The 27,952-nt window shown below is 47.7% G+C and overlaps 2 protein-coding genes across 5 annotated transcripts; one reads left to right on the top strand and one right to left on the bottom strand.

Moving 5' to 3' along the window:
* Nucleotides 1-1,138: 1,138 nt before the first annotated feature.
* AP4B1 (adaptor related protein complex 4 subunit beta 1) lies at nt 1,139-27,952 on the bottom strand. 4 transcript variants are annotated; one of them, XM_040999338.1, is made up of 13 exons: nt 27,948-27,952; nt 20,873-20,876; nt 18,540-18,546; nt 12,260-12,372; nt 10,829-11,053; nt 9,919-10,049; nt 9,069-9,216; nt 8,260-8,756; nt 6,473-6,556; nt 5,657-5,760; nt 2,649-2,856; nt 2,140-2,421; nt 1,139-1,913 (listed from the first exon to the last, which is right to left on the bottom strand). In XM_040999338.1, the coding sequence occupies exons 4-13, from the start codon at nt 12,370-12,372 to the stop codon at nt 1,486-1,488; spliced, it is 2,220 nt and encodes a 739-aa protein (XP_040855272.1). In that variant the 5' UTR covers nt 18,540-18,546; nt 20,873-20,876; nt 27,948-27,952; the 3' UTR covers nt 1,139-1,485. The 4 variants fall into 4 exon arrangements, with proteins under 4 accessions (XP_040855272.1, XP_040855270.1, XP_040855269.1 ...); XM_040999336.1 differs by lacking the exons at nt 18,540-18,546; nt 20,873-20,876; nt 27,948-27,952 and adding an exon at nt 12,642-12,659 and having other exon boundaries at nt 12,260-12,413; XM_040999335.1 differs by lacking the exons at nt 18,540-18,546; nt 20,873-20,876; nt 27,948-27,952 and adding an exon at nt 12,514-12,596 and having other exon boundaries at nt 12,260-12,413.
* DCLRE1B (DNA cross-link repair 1B) lies at nt 12,706-22,640 on the top strand. Its single transcript, XM_040999340.1, has 4 exons — nt 12,706-13,232; nt 13,871-14,036; nt 15,010-15,192; nt 19,775-22,640. The coding sequence occupies exons 1-4, from the start codon at nt 13,044-13,046 to the stop codon at nt 20,869-20,871; spliced, it is 1,635 nt and encodes a 544-aa protein (XP_040855274.1). The 5' UTR covers nt 12,706-13,043; the 3' UTR covers nt 20,872-22,640.

Raw genomic sequence — 27,952 nt, forward strand, 5'->3', positions numbered from 1 at the left:
GCAGCACAATCAGTAATTGCAAAAACATGGAAGCAACCGAAATGCCCATCAGCAGAAGATTGGATAAGAAAGCTTTGGTTCATCTACTCCATGGAATACTACTCAGCTATTAAAAAAAACAAAATGCAGTTCTTTGTGGCTAAATGGGTACAACTGGAAACTATAATGCTAAGGGAAATGAGCGAATCCCAAAAGATTAGATACCACATGTTTGCCTTGATTTAACCTGTAATTTTTTGTTTGGTTGTTTGTTATTTTTTTTTTTTTTTTTTTGAACCTGTCATTGATACTGTCTCAACCCAGATGTTTCGAAGAAGGGAACTTGCATTATTTTTAACATATTGTTTACCCAATACTATGTCAATTAATTCCATAATGTTGTATATTGATACTGTGGCCTCGTTGGGGCTTTTAACTGACTGGATCTTTACTCTGTTAGACCTATTTTCAGACCATAGAAGGTCTCCCCAAGAGGCCACTGAACTTATCTGGACAATAAGACGCTGAACTTTATGCTAGGCATGTGTCTGCAAGCAATGAATCTCAACCGAACTTGAACTATGGTTATGCAACAAGGTGGAGGAATCCACCATGGGGGGAGGGGTATGGGAGGGGTGGGGGGAATCCCCAGCGCCTATGAAACTGTACTACACAATACAATGTAAGCAACAATAATAAAAAAAAAAAAAAAAAAAAAAAAAAAAAAGAAAATAAGACAAATCTTAAAAAAATAATAATAAATTTTTTTAAGATTTTATTTATTTTTATTGCAAAGTCAGATATATAGGGAAGAGGAGAGACAGAAATATCTTCTATCCAATGATTCACTCCCTAAGTGACTGCAATGGCCAGTGCTGCGCCGATCCAAAGCCAGGAGCCAGAAGCTCTTCTAGCTCTCCCATGTGGGTGCAGGAACCCAAGGCTTTGGGCCATTCTCGACTGCTTTCCCAGGCCACAAGCAGGGAACTGGATGGGAAGCGGGGCTGCTGGGATTAGAATTGGTGCCCATATGGGATCCTAGCACGTGTAAGGTGAGGACTTCAGCCACTAGGCCACGACGCTGGGCCCAAGACATTAATTTTATAACCCAGGGGAGAAAAAATGAGCCCCACCAATAACGACTCCCACCAGTTTCCTCCGATATCAACCATCTTTAATTAGTAAAACAGGTTACACCGGAATGGGGTGGAAGAGATCCCAATCCCAATCTCACACCATTCCAACTCCCTTACCCACATTCACCTTTATAAGATCATCCATTAAAAAACAGGGTCATTCACCAAAGCCATGGAAAGAGTTAAGTCACTTGTCTTTGGACAAAAAAAAAAAATAAAGTACCTATCCTGATTCCTAGACTTCCCATTCTTTGTCCCTAGACTTCCCATTCTTTGTCCCTGATAGTATCTGACTTCCCGCAGCTCTGACAAGAAAGATAAGGAACTCTGATGGCTACTCATCTCCTTCAGGAAGAACAGCACGCGTCTGTTATGACTTCATGTCTCCGATTGTTCCAACCACGGTTTCTAACACAGACACGAAGCTGCTGAGCTTCTCTGGCCTTGCCTCACTCTGCTTCACCGAGAGCTGCAGTTCTGAGTCCGCAGGCTCTAAGAGCAGCTCTGCTAGAAACACACAGCCTGTATCGTCCTGAGCACTGAGGTAGGCTTTCCAGGGCCGGGCCCCAGCCCTGCTCATGGCGATGGTCTGGATGTTGACAACTTGCAGAGCCATCTGCAGGGTATCAGGATGGACTGCTCCCTGCCATGGCAACACCTGCCGATGGGCAACTTGGAGGCTCAGCCAAGTCTTCTCAAAACACTCAGCAGTCAGCTGTCGGTCGGGGACTAGCATGAGGGCTCCAGAGTCAGGAAGATCCTGTGCCCTCTCTTGGTCTTCTTCTGGAATCAGGGGTTCTAAAAACAGAAAGCTCGTGTGAGAAGTGTTCTTCATCTAGAAGAGTTACATGTTTCATCTAAATTCTCAAAGAGTCAGATGTGAATTGGTCTTTGGAGAAATGGCTTAAATAACCAAGGGTAAACTTTTTTTGCTTCAAATCCAAGCAACAGTCTGATGGTCTACCAGTCAGTGCAACAGGTGAAGACTTAGCATGATAAGCAGTAAAGGAGGGACCACTTTTACCTGATGTGACAAGCGAGGCTGTGCTGGGAAGCTCCGGGCCATAGCGCTCTGCCCCCTGGCACTTAGTGATCACTGCCCAGCGGGCCTTGCCATACACTGGCACCAATGTGTTGAAGTCTTTGGCCCAGCTGTTCACAGGTCTTTCGGCCTGATCCTCCAGAAGTCGAAGGGAAGGGTCAGATTTAGGGCTACACAGGATCCGCTTAGCTTCCTCAACGCCGACTAAGAGGAGCCGGTAACAGAAGAGACCTCGGTCACGCACGGCCATGTCCTTTTCTTCCTCTGGGGTAAAACAACAGAGGGAGTTAATAAAAAACCAAGGACAGTCTCCTCTTAGCCTCATACCAATCATTTGGGAGGAAAAAAATGGAGAAGTGAAAAAAGTCTAGAAAGCATGAATATTATTATTTTTTCAGGTCCAAGAGATGACTCATCAACCGAAAAAAAAAGATGAGAATTTCACGAGGCATCTTGGCAAGTCCTGCTTTCTTCCAGAAAGCAAAGCCTACCTATGCAGTAATGGAACAACCGGCCCAGCATGTCCTGGCACTCGGCAGGGCGAGAGAAGAAGAGGCGCAGCAGGGCCGTGAGCAGCTCCATCTTCACAGCTGCGAACGTCTCCGACTTCACATTCTCCACAAAGTCCTCTAACACATACGGGGCATTGGGGATCCTTTCCCCGTGGACCCCGAGGAGCCAGATCAGAGCCTGCTTCCCCTGGGAACGAAGGAGTAACAACAGGTGCTCAGGAGGTGGCTGTCTAAACGCAGGACACAGGAAGGCATTATGGCATTGCTTTTCCCCTGGCACCACAAGAAAAGGTGTCATCTTTCAACTTACTTCAGCTTGCACTGCATGGATGTCCCCTTCTGTATTCTACACAACAAACAGGCTTGAAATGCTCATGCACAAGCGGGAGCTTCACAGTTCTACAACCTAGGTTGATTAAACAATAATAGGCTGCCTCTGCTTTTGGGGCCTCTGGCTCATTCTGGAGCTTAGTGTTTCAGTAGAATCTCCTGACAGAATTTCTCTCAGTGTTTCATGGAAGCTTATTAACCTAAGTGCACCTGAGAATCATCTGTGAAGCTTTTTGAAAAATCTCTCTTGAAGGCCCGGCACAACAGCCTAGTGGCTAAATCCTCACCTTGCATGTGCCAGGATGTCCAGGCCACCCCACTTCCCGTCCAGCTCCCTGCTTACGGCCTGGGAAAGCAGCAGAGGATGGCTCAAGGCCTTGAGACCCTGCACCTGCATGGGAGAGTCAGAAGAAGCTCCGGGATCCTGGTTTTGGATCAGCTCAGCTCCGGTCAATGAGGCCACTTGGGGAATGAACCAGCAGATGGAAGAACTTTCTCTGTGTACCTCCTCTCTGTGGATCTGGCTTTCCAATAAAAATAAGCAAATATTTAAAGAAAATCTCCAGGGGGCAGCATCTGGTGTGCTGCCTGTAATGCATGCATCCCACAGTGAGGTTGCTGGGTTTGAATCCTGGCTTTGCTGTTGTTTCTTCTTATTTTTTTTGAAGATTAATTTAGTAGGAAGTCAGAGCTACCTCTCAGTAGATCTTTCATCTGCTGTTTCATTCCCTAGTTGGCCACAATGGCCAGGACTAAGCCAGGATGAAGCCAGGAGCCAGGAGTTTCATCTGGTCTCCCATGTGAGTGCAGGGGCCCAAATACTTGGGCCGTCTACTCCTGTTTATTGCAGGCCATTAACGGGAGCTTGGAAGTGGAGCAGGTCAGACATGAACCGACACCTGTATGGGATACTGGCATCACACAGGCAGTGGCTTTACTCACTGTACTTACTGTACTTACTGCAGCTTCCTGCTAACGTGCACCCTGGGAAGCAGCAGGTGATAGTACGAGTTCTTGGGTCACTGCTGCCCATGTGGGAAACCACAAGTGAGTTCCTGGCTCCTGGCTTCAACCTGACCGAGCCCCAGCTATTGTGTACATTTGAGGAATGACCCAGCAAATAAAGACTTTTGTTTTTGTGTCTCTTTTACTCTCTACCTCCTCTTTTTTTTTTTTTTTTTACTTCCTCATCTTCCCTCCATGCCTCTCATTTTCAAATAAATAAGATTAAATTTTCAAAGAGCACTTTATGTCCACTTTGCTATAATATTTAAATCTGCCAACTTGTGGTGAAGTCAAATCTTTGTAAAACTTTCACAGATTATTCTGCTTCTGATTCTATCTGTAAATTGCATGGTTTCAATCTCTAGCTCAGAACTGTTCAAGAAAGCAATGTGAGGTTGGGGGAAGGTGGCTGATGTTGCGGCACACTGAGCTAAGCTGTTAACTGGCACCCCATACGAGTGCCAGTTTGTGTCCTGGCTGCTCCACTTGTGATTCAGCTCTTTGCTGAAGCACCTGGAAAAGCAGTAGAACATGGCCCAAGCGCTTGGGCTCCTGTCTCTCATGTGGGAATCCTGGATGCATTCCCAGGCTCCTGGCTTCAGCCTGGTTCAGCACCAGCCATTGCATCCACTTGGAGAGTGAATCAGCAGTAAAGCTCTCTTTCTCTGTAACTCTGCCTTTAAAATGCACAAACAAATCCTTCTTAAAAATTTTTAAATAATTTTTTAAAATGTTTTTATTGTGATTGAAAAGGCATATTTATAGAGAGAAGAAGAGACAGGAAGTCCTCCATCTGCTGGGTCACTCCATAAATGACTGCAACAGCTGGAGCTGAGTCGATCCAAAGCCAAGAGTCAGGAACTTCTTTTGGGTCTTCCACGAGGGTGCAGGTCCCAAGGACGTTAGCCATCCTCTATTGCTTTCCCAGGCCATAAGCAGGGAGCTGGATGGGAAATGGGGCAGCTGAAACATGAACCAGTACCCATAGGGGATCCTGGCACTGGAAGGAGGAGGATTAGCGAATTAAGCCATTGTGCCAAGCCCAAATCTGTCTCTTTTTTTTTAAAGAGCAAAGACAGTATAAAGAATTCTAATAATAATCAGATTATTTCTGTTTGCATAATTTATATGTCATCCACACCCTAAAGAGAATGTGAAGTGGCAGTCAGTTCTTGGAATTTCCACTTCTGACAAAATAAGTAGATTAAAAATAAATAAATAAGGGGCCCAGTGCGTTGGCGTAGTGATTAAAGCCCCCGCCATGCATAAGCTGGGATCCCGTATGGGCATTGGTTCTAATCCCAGCAGCCCTGCTTCCCATCCAGCTCCCTGCTTGTGGCCTGGGACAGCAGTAGAGGATGGCCCAAAGCTTTGGGACCCTGCACCCGCGTGGGAGACCCAGAGGAAAGTTCCTGTCTCCTGGCTTTGGATCGGCGCAGCACCGGCCGTTGCACTTACTTGGGGAGTGAATCATCAGACGGAAGATCTTCCTCTGTCTCTCCTCTTCTCTGTATATCTGTCTTTCCAATATAAATAAATAAATAAATCTTAAAAAAAATAAATACATAAATAAAAAGAAGTTGAATCCATTTCAGAGGGCAGGCTTCCCACGAATTCCCCTTCTGGCCAGAAATAAGAGGCTAGCATCCTACCTCACTGTCCTGAATGTACTGCTCACAGCCAGGCAGGGCTCGACACACGGCTTCGGTACACTGAGGACACAGCCAGACCAGGTCGCGGAAGGTCTGCACCACCACTACAACACAGCCGGGGCACAGGAGCACAGGGTTAGAACTCCACGTGGGAAGAAGTCACCACAGGAGTCATGCACTCAGATCAGACTTCTGTTGGCTTTCTGTGAAATCAGTTCTGCAGGGGAGGCACTGAGGACTTGGCAAATGGGCAAGAACACCTGGAATGGATGTAATAGACTGGGCTGAGGACAGATATAGTAACATGTGGGAAAGCACTTCGTAGCATGTACAGTTCTTGTAAATTGTAGAAAGGTGTTGCCGGTAAAAGATCACGCTGAAGACAGTATTAATGGAGCCACGAGGATTGGACCTGTGGTGAGGCAAGAAGAGCGCTTCAGGCATAAAACCCAAGACATGTATGGCTGGCGCTTGCGTGAGCCCTTAATGAATGCCTTCTTCTGGTTTGCATCCTATATACTTTGCTTGCCTCACCACAGTTCCAGTCCTGGAAGCCACTGCCTACTCTATTATGTCCTAAAGCAAGAAGGGGTAAAGATGGCGAACATAACAGGCAAGGCCATCCTGATGGGCTTCATATCCACAGAAGAGACGGAGTCATCCTAAAGCTTCTCTATGAGCTCTGCAGGTCATGTGCTTCTCCAAAATGACGATACAAGATCCTTCTGTCAATATTCATTCAACAGCAAATATTTGTTCAGCACCCGCCACAGGCCAGGCACGTGAACGAAACAATCCTGGAAAGACAGCTATTACCTGTAGTAATGTGTTCTTGTCGCAGCTCCAGCAGTTCTGTAAGAATCTGTACACACTGATCCGTGTAAGTCCTGGCAATGCTACCTACCAAAGAAGGAAAATTAGGAAATGACAAAGCCAAATACTAGCACCTTATCTAAGATCACTTTCTACAAAAGATAAGGAGGACCAGAAGTACCTTTTGGGGGGAAAAAAAATTATCCCTTACTTGATGAAATACAAAGAATCTAAGTTTGCTATAAAGGAAACCTCAGTGAAAATCCTGGTGAGGGCCAGTTGTGGTATGGTGCGGTAAGCTGCTACCTGCACTATGCCAGCATCCCATATGGGTGCCATTTCAAGTCCCAGCTGCTCTACTTCCAATTCAGGTGCCTGCTGATGGCCTTGAAAAGCAGCGAAGGATGGCTCAAGTGCTTGGGCCCCTGCTACCCATGTGGGAGACCTGGAAGAAGCTCCTGAGTCCTGGCTCTGGCCTGGCCAAGGCCTGGATGTGGTAGCCATTTGGAGAATGTATAAGTGGATTCTCTCTCTCTCCTCCTCTGTAACTCTGCCTTTTAGATAAATAAATATTTTTAAATAATCAACTTTTTTTAATAGCTAGAAATTGGGAAGTTCATGAGAGAAGTGTTCATGTTGAGGAATTTTCCATTAGACAAACTTGCAGAAACAGGTGTTTACATGGCAGTCAGGCAGGAGGCAGCCTTCTGGTTTCAGCACACCTGTACAGAACATGACAGCTGCAGGGGGCAGCTAACAGCAGTTAATTAACTCCAAGGATTTCTACTCTCCTCTCTGTTCCTTCTTTTTGGCCCCTTGAGAGATGCATAATTTTCCTAAGCATGAGTGGGAAAATTCCTCATTCACTAGAAGTACTCCAAAACTTAGCTCCCCAGCTGCTTTCATTTTTGAATCACTCTGATCTTCTAAACTCCAGATACAATAGTATAAAGGTCTGTAACAGTCAAGAAGTAATCTGCAGGTTTACACGGAACACAAGACATAGCAAAAGTTCAATAAATGACGAATGAATTGGTAGTAATTGGTCCCGGAGTTAGCAAAGCTGGGTTTCAGACCGACTGCAGGAATTATATTACCTTTTTGGCAGTTTATTAACCTTTCCTTGTGCAATGTTTTCTTCATCTTTAAAAATGAAGCTAAGGGGGTCACACTGTGTCTTAACAAAGGTGTAGCCTGCAATGCGAGCATCCTCTATGGGCTCCGGGTCATAACCCAGCTGCTCCATTGTGATCTCTGTTAGTGGTCTGCCAAAAGCAGTAGAATGGTTCAGGTGCTTCGGATCCTGCCACTCTTGTGGGCGATCCAGAAGAAGCTCCTGGCTTCAGCCTGGCCTAGCCCTGTCTATTGTGGCCATATGGGGAGTTAGCCAATAGATGACTTACTCTTTCTTTCTCAGCAACCCTGACTTTCAAAATAAATATATACCTATGTTGTAAAAATGATATAAAGTAATAGCATTTGTTCACTTTTTCTGCTTTTCCTGTGAGATGATGTATAGGAAAGCATTTTAGATGGGAGACAACAAAAGCTAATGTGAATTTTATGGATTGTATTCTATATCCTGGAAAGTATTAGCAATATCAGTCTTGACCAAACACCACAATCACAATCTGTCTTCCTGCATGGCTATAATCACAGATTTGACTCTTGGGTGCATGGCACATTGAGACAAGGTTTATTCCCTTTTGCCTTCTACAGGTCCTCTGACCACAGCTATGCAGGAAGGCTGGAGCTGGGCTCTCAGGAGGCAAAAAACAGTAGACACTTACCTATGGCAAAGATAGCAGCCTGCGCAAAATCAGCAGACACATCGGTGCAGTAGCCTCGTAGCTCCTCCAGCACCTGCTGCACGTTCTCGTCATTCACCAGCTCACACAGCACCTCCACCTTCTGCAGCTTAATATAGTGAGGCTCCGAATAGGAGCAGAAGAACTTTTTGTAGTGGCTGCTAAAGTGCCCTGGCAAGCTGCGCAAGATCTGGCGCACGTGACACAGGGCAGCAAAACAGAGCTCACGGCTCTCGGAGGAACAGGCAGCCAGCAGCGGTCCCTTGATGCGTACCAGCACGTCGGTCTGCACGTGAGGGAACTTTTTGGCCAAGATCAGGAAGAGTTTGGTGGCTCCCATGACCACGCCTGGACTGCTGCTCTTGAGATAGCTGTCCAACAGGTTGAGAATGTCAAACAGTTCTTCCTCACTGCGGGGCTGGTAGCGCAGCAGAAAGTGCAATACTTCAGCTTGGCCCCACTGGTCCAGTTTTGACATTCTGTCCGAAAACAAAAGTGCTATTTTAGTAACAAAATTAGGACAATCTCCATGCTACTAGTGTCTTAGTCAGCTGCTCACCACAACAAGGGGAGAGTTCAGGCAGGATGTTTCTGCCATCTCTCTGTGTTAGTGTGAGAAATTAAGACAAATACAAGAAGACTCCTCAGTGAAATACCAGTAATAATTATTGTCAACTTTCTTTTCTATTCTATAGAAGTGGCTCAAGACTTCTCCTTAACTCAATACATCAACAAGGTCCCACCAGGATGCAGATCTCACAATACGGAGAAGAGCACGGAGGCATCCAAACCGATTTAAGAGATGGTGGGCGATGGGCTTGTTGATGACAACACCTCCTTCCTGTTTCAGAATCTCCTCTAGGGACCTCAGGCAGTTGACGACCACAATTGGATCCTGGTCACGCAGCAAACTGTATAACTCATTTACCAGGGCACCATCTAGGAAAAAGAATGAGGATCTCAGAAGAGAACAAAGGCATCACAGACACAAAGACACAGCCAGAGTAATGGCCTCTGGCAGTGACCACTGACCTTCTCTGCTTAAAAAATGACAAAGGAGGGCCCGGCACGATAGCGTAATGGTTAAGGTCCTCGTCTTGAATGTGCTGGGATTCCATATGGCCACCAGTTCTATTCCCAGCAGCCCTGCTTCCCATGCTGCTCCCTGCTTGTGGCCTGGGAAAGCAGTCAAGGACAGCCCAAAGCCTTGGGACCCTGCACCCGTGTGAGATACCCGGAAGAAGTTCCTGGATCCTGGCTTCGGATAGGCATAGCATCGGCCGTTGCACTCACTTGGGGAGTGAACCATCGTATGGAAGATCTTCCTCTCTGTCTCTCCTCCTCCCTGTATATCTGCCTTTCCAATAAAATAAATAAATCTTTAAAAATAAAAATGACAAAGGCAAAAAATCTGGCCATCTCCAGACTGCCCTAAGGAGCTTTTATAAAGGATCTGACTTGGTCTCCAAAGATAGGACCTCTCAGCAAATACCAAAGCCTACATTCCATCCTACAGGGCCACATATACAGAAGTAGAACCACATTAATTTCTATAAAGATAGATCATTTAAGAAAATATATATCATATATCCACTGGAGGCACAAATGAACAGGAACCACAATGGATGACATTGAACTTACCTACTTCAGAGTCTCCATGAAGATTATGCATCTTGGCACAGCCAAGGACTGCCACCCTCCTGACATAGGAAGCCTTATCCCTTAGTCCGTTGAGAATTGGCTGTTGGATATACTCCCGCACACCAGGCATCCTGACAAGGACATTCTGGAGTTAGCTGGATTCTGAAATACTGGCTTGGATAAAATGAAACCCCTGTGTACCTAACAGAAAGTTTAGTGGCTGTTTGAACATGGTTTCATCAGATCATGAAACAGACAGAGAAAGCTGTAAGCAAACTTAGAAGGCTATCACTAGGCTTTTCACTTGAACCAACGCTGCACAGGCAGCAAAAATGACAGATATATGATCACTTAAAATCTCCAACCAAAGCAGAGGACTACTTTGCAGATACGAAAATGGAAAAATCCTGTTAACAAAACTGTGTGATAATGGCTGGAAATCCGAGCTCAACTGGGGTCTAACAGTGTTTTCCCTAGGTTTAAGGTTTCTAAATAAATTATCCTGATTAAAAATCTGCTTCCTGACCTTCTTTTGGTTTCTCAGAGCAGAGAGCTAAGACACAGGGAGGGCTCCCAGCCATTGGTTCACGTCCCATATGCCTGCAGTGGCCGGAGCTAGGTCATGCTAAAGCTGCGAGTTGAGAACTCAATCTAGCTCTTGCACGTGGGCAACAGGGCCAGCTACTGGAGCCATCATTACCTGATGTCCCAACCCCCCACATCCCAACCCCCACCAGAGTCTGCTCTAATAGGAAGCTGGGATTGGGAACCAGAGCCAGGTATTCCTGTATGAGACTCGGGCATCTCCTCCACAAGGCCAAAAGCTCATCCCCGCCCCATCCCCACCAACCCCCCCCCCAGTCCTTTCAAGATCCAGCTGCTTTGGACCAAGCAGGGAGGAGCAGCTCACCTGAGGCTGCACATGCTCCGTAGCGCCAACCCTCGCACCATAGGGTTGGGGTCCGAGCAGTCTTTGCACAGGGTGTTGATGGCCAGGAGTGCCAGATCTGGTTTCAGGGGCGCGTACGTGCACATGTACAGATAGACCAACTTCTTCTGAACAATGTCTACAGTGGCACTGGCCTTGACCATCTCCATGAAAACACCAGACATATCCAAACCCTGCGTCATGTGCCTGAAAGTAACACAACACAGCAGGCACAAGTGAGACACAAAACGCCCAACCCAGCAGATAGCTTTTACTGACTCCTGACCCAACCACAGTATGATTTCTTCCAGCAAGTCTACATCTAGTATTTTACACCTTGGGCCTGTAACGTTCTCATTCAATTAACTTATTCAGTGCCTAGTTCACTCCAAGAATATACTCTAGGGAGGGAATCCTGAAGAAAAAGGCATGACCTCAGACCTTGAGGAGTTCAAAATCTATTCAGGAGGGAGGCAAGAATACCACTAACTACAGCACCACAGCTAAGTGATGGGAACAAGCAAAGCGCAAGGCTCTGAAGGGATCCCGAGCTAGGAAGCCAGAAGGTATTCCTCAGGGAGAAGTGACGCTTTTGCTGAAGAAACTGTTATTCAAGGCAGATGCGACAGACACGTCATGCGACAACGTGTGCAAGGATGATTCAGTCCCGGGAAAGAGTGCTAGCAGCAGAATTAGCAGGATGTTCTCTGCCACAGTAAGTTTAGATTTCCTTCCATAGATGCCACTTTATCCCACTGGTCTTCTGGAATCAGCTGAGATATTTGTATTTTTAATACAGATTCCTGGTTTCCAGCCCTTCTTTTGAAATCAGAACCCATCAATGGACTGGATAAATATATATATGTATTCTTAAAAAAAAAAAAAAAAAACTCAGGATTTAGACAGAGAAAAGTTGGAACAGAAATGAGGCAAGGTGACCTGCTACTAGATAGCTACCACAGGTGGCTTTGGTACCGAAGACCTGAACCAGAACAGCACCAAGTGCCAATTAAAACAAGGGAGAGGATGGACGTTGAGAATTATGAATTCATCGCCACTAGCAGGCCCCGGTGCCCAGCTGACTCACAAACAAGCAGGCTGGCTGTTGCCAGCCTTCCACAGGGACAGAAGCAGAAGAGCAAGTTTGGGGAGCAGGCAAGGATGTCAGAGCTCTTTAGGGATAAAACTTTGATCAACTACCCTGGAGTAAACACCAGCCAGGCAGCCGGGTAGGACAGGAAACCGAGGGAGTCATCAGGCCTGAGGGAGAGAGAGGCAGCCATGCCCCTCCAGCGATACTGAGCTGGCACCGGGCAGAGGGGGCTCCCTGCAGCGCGTGCCAACAGCCTTGGCTTCCTCCCCGGCGCGAGAGGACCAGGAGCCCGGCTGGGGCCGCACACTCAGAGGCGGTACCTAATCACTCGCTGGATGACATTCCGGTAGCGCAGTCTATCCGCCTGAATGTGAGGGTTACACAGAGCCTTCTTCAGCTCCTTCACCACGTCCTCGGAGCCCAGGTACGGCATCTCGGCCCGGAGGCCCGGCAAACCGCGGGCGCCTTCGGGTCCTGAGGGGAGGAAACGTCAAGTCAGTGACCGACCAGGGGCGGGATCGGGCCCCGGAACCCCAATCCGGGGGAGGACTCACGCCCTAACCTGTTCCCGCACCTGCTCGCTCACCGCCCCACCCCACAAGGTGGCTGCCACGGCCTTACAACCCGCGTCCCATTGGCAACCCCGCAGCCGCCGCCGGTCGGCCAACCCCTTCCTCTCCGAGGTCCGGCCCTGGCCCACACCCGATAGGCAGGCGCACGCTGCCGGCGGAAGTCCCGCCCCCTCGCCGAAGGCCCCTGCCGAGCGCCGAGCGCGGCCTGGATCCCGCTGCGGGGTGCCCTTCCCCCGCTTCTCTCCGCCGGGCCCTCGGCCCTCGGCTGCCTCGGCCTGTCTCCGCCCGCCGCGCGCGCTTTGAGTGCGGGGCTGCCTGCGCTCGCGCGCGGGTGGTGGGAGTGGTGCCCGGTCCCCGCGCCCGCACCGCCGCTTCCTTCCTTCCTTCCACCTCCCGCCTCGCTGAGCTGACTCCCGCCTCCCTGGGATCTCTGACCTGGGGTAGGGGGAGGTGGGGCCCTGCTGTGGAAGCCTGGCGCTGGGACATCTTGTGCCCATGAAGACCCCTGTGGTGCCCCTGCAGCCCCGCCACCATGAACGGGCTTCTGATCCCTCACACGCCCATTGCCGTGGACTTCTGGAGCCTGCGCAGGGCTGGTTCCGCGCGGCTCTTCTTCTTGTCCCACATGCACTCGGACCACACAGTGGGCCTGTCCAGTACCTGGGCCCGGCCCCTCTACTGCTCCCCAATCACTGCCCACCTGTTGCATCGCTACCGACAGGTATGAGGGTGCTGGTGGGGACTGGAGGTGGCCCCTGACAGCTGGTCTTGGCGTCTGGGAGGGGCCTTCTGTCACTGCCGCGGTGACTCAGGACGCCCAGGAGCAGCTTGAACCCAGGACATTGGGGGTGTGGCTTTCAACTCACCGACTTAAGATATTCTAGCTATGAAGCTTGGGAAATCCGCCCCCCTGAAGATCCCCCCCACCTTTCCAAAGAAGCCAGGCCATTGTTTCCTAAACTTGCCTTAACAAGAATCCACCGAAGGTGCTGGATAAATGAACAAGATTGTCCAGCCCCTCACACACCACCCCTTCAAATCTGATAGATGTAGTTGGTGTGGCTCTTGAAAAATTGGCTGGATTTTTTTTTTTAGCAGTCGCTCCAAGAGATCATTGGGATCAGGAGAAAATCTGAGAATGGGTGACTGTTCCAGCAAACATCTCATATTTTCCTTCCAGTTGTACGAAGGGCAGTGTGGAGGATGATGGCTGCTTGGGCACCTCATCACAGCATCTGTTCCCCGTGACTCAGGGCTGTGTTGGCTTCATTGGTTTGTGTACAGGACAGTCTCTGGTCCAGTGCTTGTGGGGGGGACCGTCATGTCTGTGGTCACTTGTGTGACCTGCCATCTCTCCAGGTGTCCAAGGAGTGGATTCACGCCCTGGAGGTGGGTGAGAGCCATGTGCTGCCGCTGGATGAAATTGGCCGAGAGACCATGACCGTGACCCTCCTGGATGCCAATCACTGCCCTGGTGCAGTCATGTTTCTCTTTGAAGGATATTTTGGAACCATCCTCTACACAGGTGGGCCTCCTCGGGGTTCCCGCCCGTCCTCCCAGCCTGGGGATTACTTTTCTTGAGCAACCTGCACAGAGACTAGCAATCCGGACACCTTTAGCGTTATCACCTTCACACCCATTTAAAAGAAAAGATGCTTTTTTTCTTCCACTGTTTAAAAGAAAAAAAAAAAAAATGGGCCCAGCAGCGTGGCCTAGAGGCTAAAGTCCTTGCCTTGTATGCGCCAGGATCCCATATGGGCGCCAATTCTAATCCTGGCAGCTTTGCTTCCCATCCAACTCCCTGCTTGTGACCTGGAAAAGCAGTTGAGGATGGCCCAAAGCCTTGGAACCCTGCACCCGTGTGGGAGACCTGGAGGAAGTTCCTGGCTCCTGGCTTCGGATTGGCGCAGTACCAGCCATTGCAATAACTTGGGGAGTGAATCATCAGACGGAAGATCTTCCTCTGTCTTTCCTCTTCTCTGTATATATAGCTAACTGCAATAGAAATAAATAAATATTTTTAAAAATAAATTTTTAAAAAGTATTTATCTTTACTGGAAAGGCAGAATTACCGAGAGAGAAGGGACAGAGCTTCGGTTCACTCCCCAGATGGCCACAAGGGCCAGAGCTGAGCTGATCAGGAGCCAGGAGTTTCTTCCAGGTCTCCCACATGAGTTCAGAGCCCAGGCACTTGGGTTATCCTCTCTGGCTTCCCAGGCCTTAAGCAGAGAGCTGGATGGTAAGAAGAGCTGCCCATATGGGATGCTATCAGAGGCTTGGTGTGCTGTGCTACAGTGCTGACCCTAATACCACTCTTATAATAATCTAAACCTTGTGAAGAGTTTGTAAATAAAAAGCAGGGGTGGAATGGAGATGCTCCTGTGAAGAAGCTGTGTTGCATAGGATACAGAATAGTGAGAAAACACCCATCTGGATGCAGCAGAAGAGGCTCTTCCCATCTTGCGTCTGCCCTCTGTCCCATATATCCATTCTTCTAGGTGATTTTCGCTTTACACCGTCTATGCTGAAGGAGCCAGCTCTGACACGGGGGAAAGAGATCCATGTTTTATACTTAGACAACACCAATTGCAACCCAGCCCTGGTCCTTCCTACGCGACAAGAAGCTGCCCAGCAGATTGTCCAGCTCATTCGACAGCATCCTCAACATATGATAAAGATTGGTGAGTGAATTCCTTCCCGTTGCTCAGCCACAGCTATGTTCTTTGGAGGTTCTCACATCTTTCAAGGCAGTACCAGCTCTTGCTTCCTCCATGACAGGTTACCCTGGCCATTCCCAGGGCCCAGCATGGTAGCCTAGCTGTCCTCGCACGTGCCAGGATCCCCTAGGGGCACCAATTCTAATCCTGGCAGCCCTGCTTCTCATTCAGCTCCCTGCTTGTGGCCTGGGAGGGCAGTGGAGGATGACACAGGGCCTTGGAACACTGCACCCGTGTGGGAATCCTGGAGGAGGCTCTTGACTTCAGATTGGCTCAGTACCAGCCGTTGTGGCCACTTGGGGAGTGAATCTTTTTAAAAAAAATACATTCGCAGCTCCTGGTCCTCTATACCAATTTAACTTTTACTATTATATCACTTTTCACCTCCCAATATTCTCTGTGCATTTATTGTTATGCTCTTGCCTGCTACCTATTATCTGTCCTTCACTACTCTGGGTGTGCAGTACACACACCGCCACACACAGAGGTAAATGCTTTGAGAACATGGATAGAAGTGGGGAGAAGTTGTGTGTGTGTGTGTGTGTGTGTGTGCGCGCACACACGGGCTTTTGGGGACTAGAGGAGCAGTTAGGGGGGTGGCAAGCAGCCTGGAACTCTGCTAATCCTAAACTCAACAAAGAGCTGTGGAAGGATTTTTTTTTTCCATTTATTTGAGGAGGAGAGGGTGATGGGTCACTGCTCAAGTGCCCTCGGCAGCTGACTGGGTCAAGGCCAGCAGCCGGGAGCCTGAGCTATGTGTCCCATGTGAATGACAGGAACCTATTTTTTTTTTCCAATCTGTTTATTTTTATTGGAATGGCAGATTTACAGAGAGAAGCAGGGACACTGAGAGAAAGATCTTCCATCCATTGGTTTACTTCCCAGATGGCTACAATGGCCAGAGCTGAGCCAATCTGGAACCGGGAGCCAGGAGTTTCTTTTGACTTTGCCACGTGAGTGTAGGGTCCCAAGGCTTTAGGCCATCCTTGACAGCTTTCCCAGGCCACTGGCAGGGGGCTGGATGGGAAATGCAACAGCTGGGACAGGAACTGGTGCCCATTTGGGATCCCAGCATTCGCAGGGAGGAGGATTAGCCAGTTGAGCCATTGCAGCAGACCCAAGAATATAATTGCTTGAGTCATCCCCATTGCAACCAGGGTCTGCATTAGCAGAAAGAATCAGGACCCAGGATTCCAACCTGGGAACTTTCAATAAAGGATTCAACCATCCTTGGCAGCAAGGCTGAACATGTGCCTTGGGGGGTCTTTGTTTTATTGTAGATTTATATCCTGAATGCCTAACTGATGCCTGATCCAGAGGCCTTCAGTAAATACTTTTTGGGACTACTGTTAGGGAGTGGTAGGTTAAGATGCAATTTGTGATGCTGGCATCCTGTGTCAGACGCCGGTTTGAGTCCTGATTGCTCTGCTTTCAGTTTAGCTTCCTGCTACCGTGCATGGGAAAACAGCAAAAGATGGCTCAAGTACTTGGGGCTCTGGCGCCCGTCAGAGAACCAGTTGACATTCCTGTCTCCTGGCTTTGGCCTGTCCCAGTTTTGGCCATTACAGCCATGTGGGGAATGAATCACTGAATGGAAGATTTGTCTCCATTACTTTACTTTGCCTTTCGAACAAATAAATGAATGAATCTTTTAAAAATTCTGTCATGTGGGCCTGGCACAATAGCATAGTAGTTAAAGTCCAAACCTTGGAAGCTCCGGGATCCCATATGGGTGCCGGTTCTAATCCCGGTGGCCCTGCTTCCCATCCAGCTACCTACTTGTGGCCTGGGAAAGCAGTCAAGGACAGCCCAAAGCTTTGGGACCCTGCACCCACATGGGAGACCTGGAATAGTTCCTGGCTCCTGGTTTCAGATTGGTTCAGCTCCAGCCATTGCACTCACTTGGGGAGTGAACCATCGGATGGAAGATCTTCCTCTCTGTCTCTCCTCCTCTCTGTATATTTGCCTTTCCAATTAAAATAAATAAATCTTAAGAAAAAATTGTTGTATGATTGAATGAAAATTATTCGAACATTGCTGTTTGGGCATTGTACTTTAAATTAGAGACATTGGGCCTAGCGGCGTGGCCTAGCGGCTAAAGTCTTCACCTTGAACGCCCCGGGATCCCATATGGGCGCCAGTTCTAATCCCAGCAGCTCCACTTCCCATCCAGCTCCCTGCTTGTGGCCTGGGGAAGCAGTCAAGGATGGCCCAAAGCCTTGGGACCCTGTGCTTGTGTCGGGGACCTGGAAAAGAATCTGGGCCCCTGGCTTCAGATTGGTGCAGCACCAGCTGTTGTCACTTGGGGAGTGAATCATCGGACGGAAGATCTTCCTCTCCATCTCTCCTCCTCTCTGTATATCTACCTTTCCAATAAAAATAATAAACGTTTTTAGAAGTGACATGTCCAAATTCTAAAAGGAGTTTCAAAGTGAGATTAAATAAAAGGTACTGACAAGGTGATTTACTTCCCTAGGCAACTAACCAATTGAGAAATGTTAGATTGCTTAACTGTTCTTGAAGAAATATCAGTTATGGTTTTCAAAGCAAAAATTTCCCAGAGGCAGAGCTGGTTAGGAGGGTGCTGTGGTAATGCTTGATTAATATACTGAATAGTATAAAAATCTCTACATTGGGCCAAGTATCCAATAGACAGCGGAGATATAAACATGAATAAAATATTGCTCAGGTTTTGAGAGCTTACAGTGTAGCAGGGCAGGACCTAGAAAGGGAAATAAAATGGGATATGTGTAGTGGAGATATGGCTAGAGTCGTACCCAAAGGGTGAGATTTTGGATCATAATCAAGAACAATGTAGATTAAGAAGAACTACAGCACAGATATTTGACCAAGCAATGAAGATACTAATCTGGATACGTGCATTCCTTATTGGAGCACCCGGATTCCTGTCCTATCTCTGCTGCTGACTACATCAGCAGGATCCTGCTAATGCCCACGCTGGGAGGTGCCAGGGGGTTGCTCAAATTGTTGAGTCATTGTCATGTGAGAGAATGGCTTTATGTTCTTAACTCCTGGCTGCAGCCTGGCCCAGCATCGGAGCCATCGCTGGCACTTAGGAGTGAACCAGCACATGAGAATCCTTTTTCTATCTCACTGCTTTTGGAATAATTACAGATTTAAAGACAAGCAGGTAAGAGAAACATGTTCCTTTAAAAAGTTCCCATATGGCTGTGGGTTAGAAATAGGCACTCAATAAAGATATGAGAACCAGCTATTAATAGCTCCTGTATCTGTTACTGTAACTGTTACCCAAGTTCACATCTCCATTTCTGTGTAACTGCTGTTGGGACCTTCCGACTGGAACTTCTGCTTTCAGCTTGTTCTCATTTGAACAACATTGCTGCTATGCTTTTTTCTAAAGCCCTGATCATGTGATTCCTGGGATTAGAATTAGCTGCTTTTCTGTTCAGACTTCAGCAACTCTTCTCCTTCACTTCCAGAGTTAAATGAAAGGCTTTCAGCAGTATACACAAGGCCATCTAACAGGCGTTCCCTACCTACCACTCTACTGCTATTTTTTTGTCAGTTCTTTATCTTTTTTCTTTGCAAGGATCCTTTTTTAAATGTTTTAAAATTTTAAAAGGATTTTATTTTCTTTTTAATGATGTTTACATAGTTGAAAAGCATGCATGCCCATGTGGACCACTGATTACGGTGGGAAGGGTTGAGGAATAGGAGAAAGTGGATGAGACCATTGTTTCCAATTTTCTTTTTCTTCTTCCTACATCTGGGGGAAGTGGAGAAAGAAGGGGAAAGAGCAGCTCCCAGCAGCCTAACTGCATCAGTGCCCGGGGATGTGGGACGGCCACTCAATGTTATCCCAGGGTCCCGGAAGTGGAGCAGGTTCCCAGAGTACTGCTGAAGTGGTTTTGGATAGTTCTGAGATGCTGTTGAGTTCATTGTTCCGAGGTTGAAGAAATCCTTCTGAGGTCTATTGGCTGACATAGTCCACTTTACACCCTCCACTTGCCCAGACGCTTGATGTTAAAGCTTGGCTAGGAGAGCTGTCCAGTTTGTTCTGTAGTATCCTCTGTAGGCCTTAATGAAGTGATTGTCATGTCCCCCATGTACATCTGGGCATGCCATTCTTGCACTGACCTCAGCAACCAAGGACTACACGGTCAGACCACAGATCCTGTGGCTTTCACTGTGGTTGGAATTTGAGTCGGGAAAGTCTAACTCCGTTAATCGGTCAATACTGTGCTTTCCTAGGGCTGTCTGCCTGTCTCCAGCATTGCCCTGTACTGCACGGCTTCCGGGTCTCCCTGTAGCCCAGATCTCTTTCGGTTGGTTTGTTACTTTTCATGGGCTTAACGCTTGGTAGATGCTTTCTTTGGTTAAACCTAATGATTAGGTGGATTCTGTGTGCCTCCCTCCTCCGTATTCTTTTTTCTCAGTTCACGTGCCACCTCTTCCTGGTGGTCCCATGAATTCTGTGTATTTTTATTACACACTTGGTTGATGTCTTAGGATTCTCCAATAGCTTTCTCCTCTTACTTCCCCTAACCCCATTCGCACTATTCAGGACTCTATCGCCTGGGAAAGGAATCCCTGTTGGAGCATCTGGCCCTGGAGTTGCGGACCTGGGTGGTGTTGACTCCTCAGCGCCTGGAGCTGGTGCGGATGCTGGGCCTGGCAGATGTGTTCACAGTGGAGGAGAAGGCAGGCCGCATCCACGCCGTGGACCACACAGAGATTTGCCATTCCTCCATGCTGCGTTGGAACCAGATCCACCCTACCATTGCTATTCTTCCCACCAGCCGGAGAATCCCCACCTCCCACCCCAATATCCACACCGTCCCATACTCTGACCATTCATCCTACTCTGAGCTTCATGCCTTTGTCTCAGCCCTGAGGCCATGCCAGGTGGTCCCCATCATCAGGCACCAGCCCTGGGGCAACTACTTTCAGGACAGCCTGAGCCCCAGGCTCTCCTTGCCTCGGATCCCAGACTCTGTGCGGATCCCAGACTCTGTGCGGCAGTACATGTGTTCCTCCTCTAGAAAGCCAAGATTCTCCTGGCTGTTGGAAAGGAGGCTGAAGAGGCCAAGGACCCAGGGTGTTGTGTTTGAATCCCTCGAGGAAGATGCTGATCCATCTCAAGCTAACAGAGACCCAAAGAAAATCAAGAAAGAGAACCTTTCTCCCTGGCCTGGGGACCTTGAAAAGCAGCCTTCCCACGGTCCTTTGCTAGTCCAGAAGCAGTTGTTTGCAGATGTCTGCAGCAAAGAATGGGATGGGTCAGTCCCGCTCTGTGCATCCCAGAAAGTGGTGACGGAGTTGACTGCCCCTTTGGGATGTTCAGTGCAGTTAAGGTCTGTGGATGAGGAGTTCATCTCTCCAGACACCAGGGAGGAAATCAGTTTAAGGCCCCTGGTACCCAGGGGAGACTGTAGCCCAGAAACCTCAGGAAACCTCAGCACTTGGGTGGGCCATGACTCTTCCCTGTGTCATAGCAAGGCTGCCCCTCTTCTAGCTGCCAAGTTCAGGGGACTGGCTCTGAAGTATCTCCTGACTCCAGTGAACTTTTTCCAGACAGAGTTCTCTTCCAAGAGTTTTGACCAGCAAGTGGAAAAATACCACCAGCTCTTACAGAAACATACACAGGAGAGTACAGCATAACAGAGCTCTTCGACCCCACACTGCAGTTGCAAAGACAGTGGAGTTTATTTGGGGCTTGTCTGTGTATTTTTACTGGATCCTTATGGGTTTGCCCTGGAGCAGCAATCCCCAGAGCTTGAGCTTGTTTATTGGAATGTTGGCACCTATGGGATCCCTAGTTGTGTTGATGACTGTTTAAAAAAAGCTTTTCATTGTAAACTCTTTGGCGCGGGCAGAAGCATGTTAAAAGTTCTTAGAGGTCCTGCAGTAACTTAATCTGTTTAGCCCAGTATTCCCCGAGCTTTTGCGAACATGCAGTCCTCTTGCGTGGGTACAGAAAGAGATGAATCTGATTTTAAAAGGAGCACATCATTCCCACTGTTCTTTTGTGTGCTCGGTGGCACATAGCATGCCCCCTCACCTCCTCCTTCAGTGAAGGAGGAGTTCTAGTTTTTAATTGAGAACTGAGGTGCTGGAGGATAATCATTAATCATGAACTGTGGTGCTAGAGGCTAAAGCGGTGGCCCCAGCAGCAGGTTCCTCTCCTGTGTGTTCCGAACTTGCTGTGACCCCATCCAAGTCACTTCCTGCCTCTGCCTCTGGGAGGGAACAGGAAGCCATGAAGAGGGCTTGCTTGGAACAGTGGTGAAAAATTCCACCTCTGTCTCCCGCATCAGGGTGTGCAATTAGTGAGCTGAGGGAACCTTCTGGAACAGAGCCAGCTGGAAGGCAGGGAGGCTGGGCACCACTCAAGGCAGCAGTACCGGGAATCCATGTGACCATTAAGGCCTAGGGTGTGACAGCCGTGACAGGACTCCCAGCCATGTGGAGGCCCTGATTATTTGGCTGAAATAAAGTTACAAAAGATCAAATGTGCTGCCAGATATTGCTCTGATTGTTCACATAGCTGGGATGTTTGTTGCTCCCCCCACCCGCTTGGTTTGAGTAAGGAGCCAGAGCACACAGCCTGTTTTAGTATCCAGGGAAGAGACCACGAACCAGCTGGCTGGAAGGGATGGGGTGTGCAGTGCTGCCCTGTCCTTCTGTTCCCAACCTGACAAAGTGCCAAGCCAATAAGCAGGATGAGAGAGTGGGCTTTAAGAAAGGCCACAGATCCATGGAGCTGCGCAGGTAGATAAAACTGCTTCCGAAGGAAACTGCCCATCTTAGCCATGTAGAAGGCTCAGTTTCCTAGCCAGGGGAAGGAAGTTGTTACTTTAGGAGAAAGCAATGAGGAGTTTAGGAGGCAAAATAAGGGCTTGCTTTTGGACACGCTGTCTAAGCTGTTTTATCAGTGACCTTCACCGTGAGCCTCCCGAGGGCCCACCAGGAACTGTGGCACAGGAGGCATGCAGTACAGCAGGAGAGCTGGCCCCTGGCTGTGCTTGAATCCAGGGCACCCCTCTGGAAATTGCTTGGTGGAGCCTTGGGCCCACAGCTATTAAACAGGAACGAGATACCTGCTTCTCATCATTGCTATGGAGCGTCAATAAATAGTAAAATTCTGGTTTGGTGTGTGCCACATGATGGGTTTCTCAGTTTTTCTCTTACCTTTTTATTATTATTTATAATGTTCTTTATATGAAATAAGAAGTTTTGGGAATATATACAAGTGTAAGCAAAAAAATATATTTTATTTCCCTCATGTACATCAGTTGCTATGGTTTTAGTCTTTCTGTGATGATAATATATCATATATATATTTTCAAAATCTGGATAATAATTTTATAGCCTGAACTTTTCTTTGTTAATATCTGAATCATTTTATGTCATTAAATCTTAAAAATGTCTTTGAAATTTTTTAAACTTTATTTGAAAGTCAGATGGGGATAGACGACGAGCCCCTATATGGCACAGCTGGGACTGGACAGTCTGAAGGCAGGAGCTAGAACTTGATCCTGGTCTCCCATGAATGGCAGGGACCTGAGAACTTGAACCATTGCCTGCTGTCTATAGTATACACCAGCAGAAAGCTCCATTTGGGTGCAGGGCCAGGACTTGAAGCCAACTGCATCTTAAATGATACACTAAATGCTTGCCCCCAAATGTCATTTAAAAAAAAAAAAAAGATTATTTTATCTTGAAAGAGTTACAGCAACGGAGGGAGGGAGATCTTGTATCTACCGGTTCACTCCTCAGCTGGCTGCAGTAACTAGCACTGGGCCAAAGCAAAGTCAGGAGCTAGAAACTTGCCAGGTTTGTGACGGGCCCAAATGCTTGGACCATCTTCCTCTGTTTTCCCCAGGCCATTTACAGGGAGCTGAATCCAAAATGAAACAGTGCTGATAGGGGACCTGCTATGTCACATTATCGCATCACTCCTCACCCCAACAGTGTCAATTTTTTTTAAGATGTATTTATTTATTTATTTATTTATTTATTTGGAAAGTCAGATTTACAAAGAGACAGAAAGAAAGGTCTTCTATTTGCTGGCTTACTCCCCAAGTGGCCACAATGGCTGGAACTGAACTGATCAGGAGACAGGAGTTTCTCCTGGGTCTCCCATGCAGGTACAGGGTTCCGACCTTTGGGCCGTCCTCAACTGCCTTCCCAGGCCACAAGCAGGAAGCTTGGGTGGGAATTAGAGCATCCTGGACACGAACTGACACTCATGGAATTTCGGCGCATGCAAGGTGAGGACTTTAGGCACTAGTCTATTGCACCAGGCCCCCAGTGTCATTCTTTTTTTTTTTTTTAAGATGTATGTATTTTTATTGGAAAGGCAGATATACAGAGAGGAGGAGAGACAGAGAGGAAGATCCTCCGTCCACTGATCTACTCTCCAAGCAGCCACAACGGCCAGAGGTATGCTGATCCGAAGCCAGGAGCCCAAAGCCTCCTCTGGATCTCCAATGCAGGTGCAGGGTCTCAAGTCTTTGGACCATGCTTGACTGCCTTCCCAGGCCACAAGCAGGGAGCTGGATGGGAAGTAGGAGCACTGAGATTAGAACTGGCACCCATATGGGATCCCCATGAGTGCAAGGTGAGAGCTTTAGTTGCTAGGTTACTGTGCTGGGCCCCAAAGTGTCATTTTTAATAGTTAAACAATCTCCTGCTGTATAGATATACTATGGTTTCATCCCCATATTATTCCACATTTTGTGACCCGTTTTTAAAAATTGTAAACACCACAATGAACATACTTCTGCATATAACTTAACAGTTTTATTTCCTTAGAGAAGATGACCAGAAATGGGACTTGAGTTCTTGACACAAATAGTGCCAAACTGCCTTTCAGAAAAGTTTCCTTACCATCTTTTCTGCATAAAAAATACCATTAAGATAGCCTGAAGACATCAAGTTTAAATGATGCCACTAGAATGGTACATGCTAATGTGTGGAAAGTCACCTTATGTTAAATCAATAAACATTTTCTGAACTATGTGGGGAAGGCTCAGCCTGACCTCACTCAGGACCTCCAACTTCTGTGACACCCAAAGCTGGCTGGGAGAGATAAGGAACTTCTCAGAACAAGGGCCCCTGCTGGGGTTATCTTCTGGCCACAAGGGAGCTTGCTCACTCTTGGGATGTGCTGTGTCACACATGTTCTTTCAAGAGGGATATATGTCAATTCTCCAGGGGAACAGAAACAACTGGCTTTGAGGAATTCAGTTGCTCATGGCGTGTTCATATTTTGTAAATGGGAAAATTCCATACTGTTCTAAGCAAAACATGACTTTTTTTTTTTTTAAGATTCCTTTCTTTTTATTGGAAAGGTAGATTTACAGAGAGAAGGAGACAGAAAGATCCTTTGCCTGCTGGTTCACTCCCTAGGTGGCTGCTACAGCCAGAATTGAGTTGATCTGAAGCTGGGAGCTTCCTCCAGGTGTCCCACATATGTGCAAGGTTCCAAGGCTTTGGGCTGTCCTCCACTGCTTTCCCAGGCCACAAGCAGGGAGCTGGAAAGGAAGTGGAGCAACTAGGATTAGAACCGGTGCCCATATGGGATCCCAGCACACACAAGACAAGAACATTAGCTCTGGGATACTGCATCAGGCCCAAAATGTGACTTCTAATACCAAAGATTGCCAGTTGCCTTATTTCGTTTCTCAGTGCTGTTTCAAGTAAAAATGTTGAATGGTGGGTTAGATGCTGGCCAGGACACCCACATTCCATAACCCTCAGTTAGAATCCCAGCTTCTGCTCTCAAATGCTAGCTTCCTGCTAAGAACCGTAGGAAACAGCCTGTGATTTTTAAAGTATTTGTGGTCCTACCACTGATTTGTTGATTGGGTTTCCAGCTCACAGCTTCAGACCAATCCAGCTCTGGTTGTAGTGGACCTTAAGTGAATGGATTGGCATGTGGGCGCATTGTGTATCTGTCTGTCCCTCTCTTTTGGTGTCTGATCCTTCCAAAAAGAATTTTAACACTACATGGAATATATCTAGAAGTAGCTGATTAACACTATTTTTAGAATCTAAGGGTGAATCCGTAGAAGATCTTGCAATTAGGCTGGAAGATGTTATCAGAGATGAAGTTCCCTCAAGGTCCTTTAGTTCGTGTTCCTTGGTCTGTGAGAGAACTTGTATTTTTCCAAAAGGAGACTGGCAGAGGCTGAAGTCCCTTTATAGAAAAGAATCTGCTTAGCTGGCTTTGAGAATCTCTCATTCCTGACCCAGCTTGCCATTTATGAGGGCAAATAGGAGATGAGTGTGTCAACTTGTTCTTTACTCAAGACAGGGGATTTGGACCTGGGTTCCCTGTCTCAAGCGCACTGCAAACACCCCATGTGCTCTTATGATGGCTTTGAAGCAGGAGGAATTCTGTATGGAGGCTCAGTTGCACAGATATTTGGTGCAACCACTAGTGAATAATTGGCAGTTTGTTAACTGCCTCCCCCATTCATCTTTTTCAGCCACTTCCAGCACCAGCTGACTTTCTCTGCTCTCTTTCCCATGGCATCCCAACTTTCCTCTGCAGGAAGATGCAGTTCTCCCTCTCAACCACCTGAATCTGCAGCAGCCTGTGAGGGATTCTAAGAAGGCTGATGCTTGTTTGTATTTTGACCAGTGTGTTTAGCCATATCCTACCACCATGACTGTCTCATTCATGGTTAAGTTTATCTTATTTGAACTTATCTTTAACCCATTGACTCACATAAACTTCCTTGAATCTTGGAAATAATTCTTTTCTGGATAGATAGCTTACTCAACTGTCTTCCAATCACACAGAACTTTTGGCTAGACTGAAGTTAACCTTTCCTGTATTAATATTTACATATTTTTCCCTTTATTTATTTTTTGTTTATTACTTTAAAAAATCTGTTGCATTGTTGGTTTGTATCCCAGCTTTTTCACTTCCCATCCAACTCCCTGCTTATGGCCTGGGAAAGCAGCAGAGGATGGCCCAAAGCCTTAGGACCCTGCACCCACATGGGAGACCTGGAAGATGCCACTGACTTCAGATCAGTTCAGCTCTAGTCATTACAGCCATTTGGGGACTGAAACAGCAGACGGAAGAGCTTTATCTTGCCTTTCTCTGTAAATCTATGGTGGATGTGCAAGCAAGACCACGCCAGACAAGTCTAGGGTTTATTAAGGAGTCTTTATGAACCAAGCTTGGTGATAATGGGGCCCACTAGAAATAGAAAATCACAAGTACTCCATGTGGCAATCCAATCTGAATCAAAACCCCAAGAAAAACAAATGATCATTACCCTGAAGTCCATCCATTAAGCTGAAGGCCTATGTCCCAGCTTTCCCAACAATACAAGTCATCCTAGGAGACATACGATGAATAACCTGGACACGCTTACAAAGCTGCGGACATTCAGCTTTCCCTGGTTTCTCTGCCCACATTCCACCACTGCTAGGCCTCACCTCTCCTGGAACTCCTGATAGTACACAAATTGGAAATATAGAGCATCTTAGCATTGCTATCTTCACTGTCCCACCCAAGCAGTGAACAGAGGAGGGTGAGGAATACAGACACACAAGGATCATGCTCAGGGGATTACCTGTCCTCAGAGTATGACCATGGGAAGCCAGAGAGCAAGAAGGTACTGGGGAGGCCAAGAGTCGGGGTGCTAGAGCAATGGAGGCACATGATCAAGAGAGAGAGCTCCTTCTCTCAAGGACTTTTACAGGGGCTTATGAGGGAAGTAGTTAGACAACAATACAAATATTGCCCCCTCTCAGACTCCAGGTGATAATGGGTGAGAATCATAGGCGGGCAGGATGGAAAACCTAGGTGGTAGGGGGAGTGGCTTCCAAGCTCACGACCCTGAACTAGCTGCCTACCACACTACAAATCTGCCTTTCTGATTTAACTGTGGGGTTGGGGCAAAAGCAATTCCCTGCAGTGTGGCGGCTGTGGGGGGTGGCCCAGCCAGGATGGACCCAAGGCTGGGGAATCAAGCCAAAGTCACTACTGAAAGACAGTGACCAAACCCTAGGCTTTGGGTGGCCAGAGCGCCTATTGGACATGAGGCTCTGCCTGCTGGCTGCCCGGCAGCAAGCTCTGGGGATTTTAGGATATGTAATTGCTGCCTAGGGACACCCATGGATAAAGTCAGTGTGAGTGTAGGTGAGGGATGAATTCTGGGTGATTCCCAGCAATGGGGTCACAGAACTTTTTGGCAAGCATGGGGAAAGAGACCTGGTAGTTTGGAGAGAAGAGTCCATAAGATCTATTTGGGCCAGACTGATTCACCAGCCCAAATGGGAATCCTGAGATGGGCTGTTAGCGTAGAGCATCACTGATTGCCACATACCTGTCCATGCGAAAGCTATGGACAGGGACCTGTCTGGCAAGGCTAGGTACCAGTACCAGACTGAGTGGTGGAATAGTGGGCAGGTCATACTTGGCAGGGTCAAGACACAGACCAGAATGTGAGAGAACCAGGTCAGGGGATAAACTCTGTGAGGGAAGTGTGGGCCCAACTCGATGGAAATATAAGCCCCACTGGTTAGCTCACGTGCTGCGGTGGTGATGGGCTGAGCTAGGTGTGACCATGGAACCTGCCATCACTTACGGGTAAAGGAACCAACAACAGTCAGCAGGTCAAGGCAGCAGCACCTGAATTTGCATTCAAAAATAGGATGTGGGGTGGGTAACTGGAAGGGGGCAGACCAGGCAGGGCTAAGCAAACCTCAACTCACA

Source organism: Ochotona curzoniae, unplaced genomic scaffold (assembly GCF_017591425.1).
Source record: "Ochotona curzoniae isolate NIBS_2020 unplaced genomic scaffold, NIBS_Ocur_1.0 scaffold_1037, whole genome shotgun sequence".
Taxonomy (NCBI): domain Eukaryota; kingdom Metazoa; phylum Chordata; class Mammalia; order Lagomorpha; family Ochotonidae; genus Ochotona; species Ochotona curzoniae.

What these genes read in the sequence shown, in the direction of transcription:
- AP4B1 (XM_040999338.1), bottom strand. Translation starts at nt 12,372, where the DNA reads ATGCCGTACCTGGGCTCCGAGGACGTGGTGAAGGAGCTGAAGAAGGCT. An exon ending in CGGAGCATGTGCAGCCTCAG is followed by an intron (nt 10,050 to 10,828) that starts GTGAGCTGCTCC and finishes TGTCCTTGTCAG; the next exon opens with GATGCCTGGTGTGCGGGAGT. An exon ending in ACAAGAACACATTACTACAG is followed by an intron (nt 5,761 to 6,472) that starts GTAATAGCTGTC and finishes GCTGTGTTGTAG; the next exon opens with TGGTGGTGCAGACCTTCCGC.
- DCLRE1B (XM_040999340.1), top strand. Translation starts at nt 13,044, where the DNA reads ATGAACGGGCTTCTGATCCCTCACACGCCCATTGCCGTGGACTTCTGG. An exon ending in TGTTGCATCGCTACCGACAG is followed by an intron (nt 13,233 to 13,870) that starts GTATGAGGGTGC and finishes CCATCTCTCCAG; the next exon opens with GTGTCCAAGGAGTGGATTCA. An exon ending in TGGAACCATCCTCTACACAG is followed by an intron (nt 14,037 to 15,009) that starts GTGGGCCTCCTC and finishes CCATTCTTCTAG; the next exon opens with GTGATTTTCGCTTTACACCG.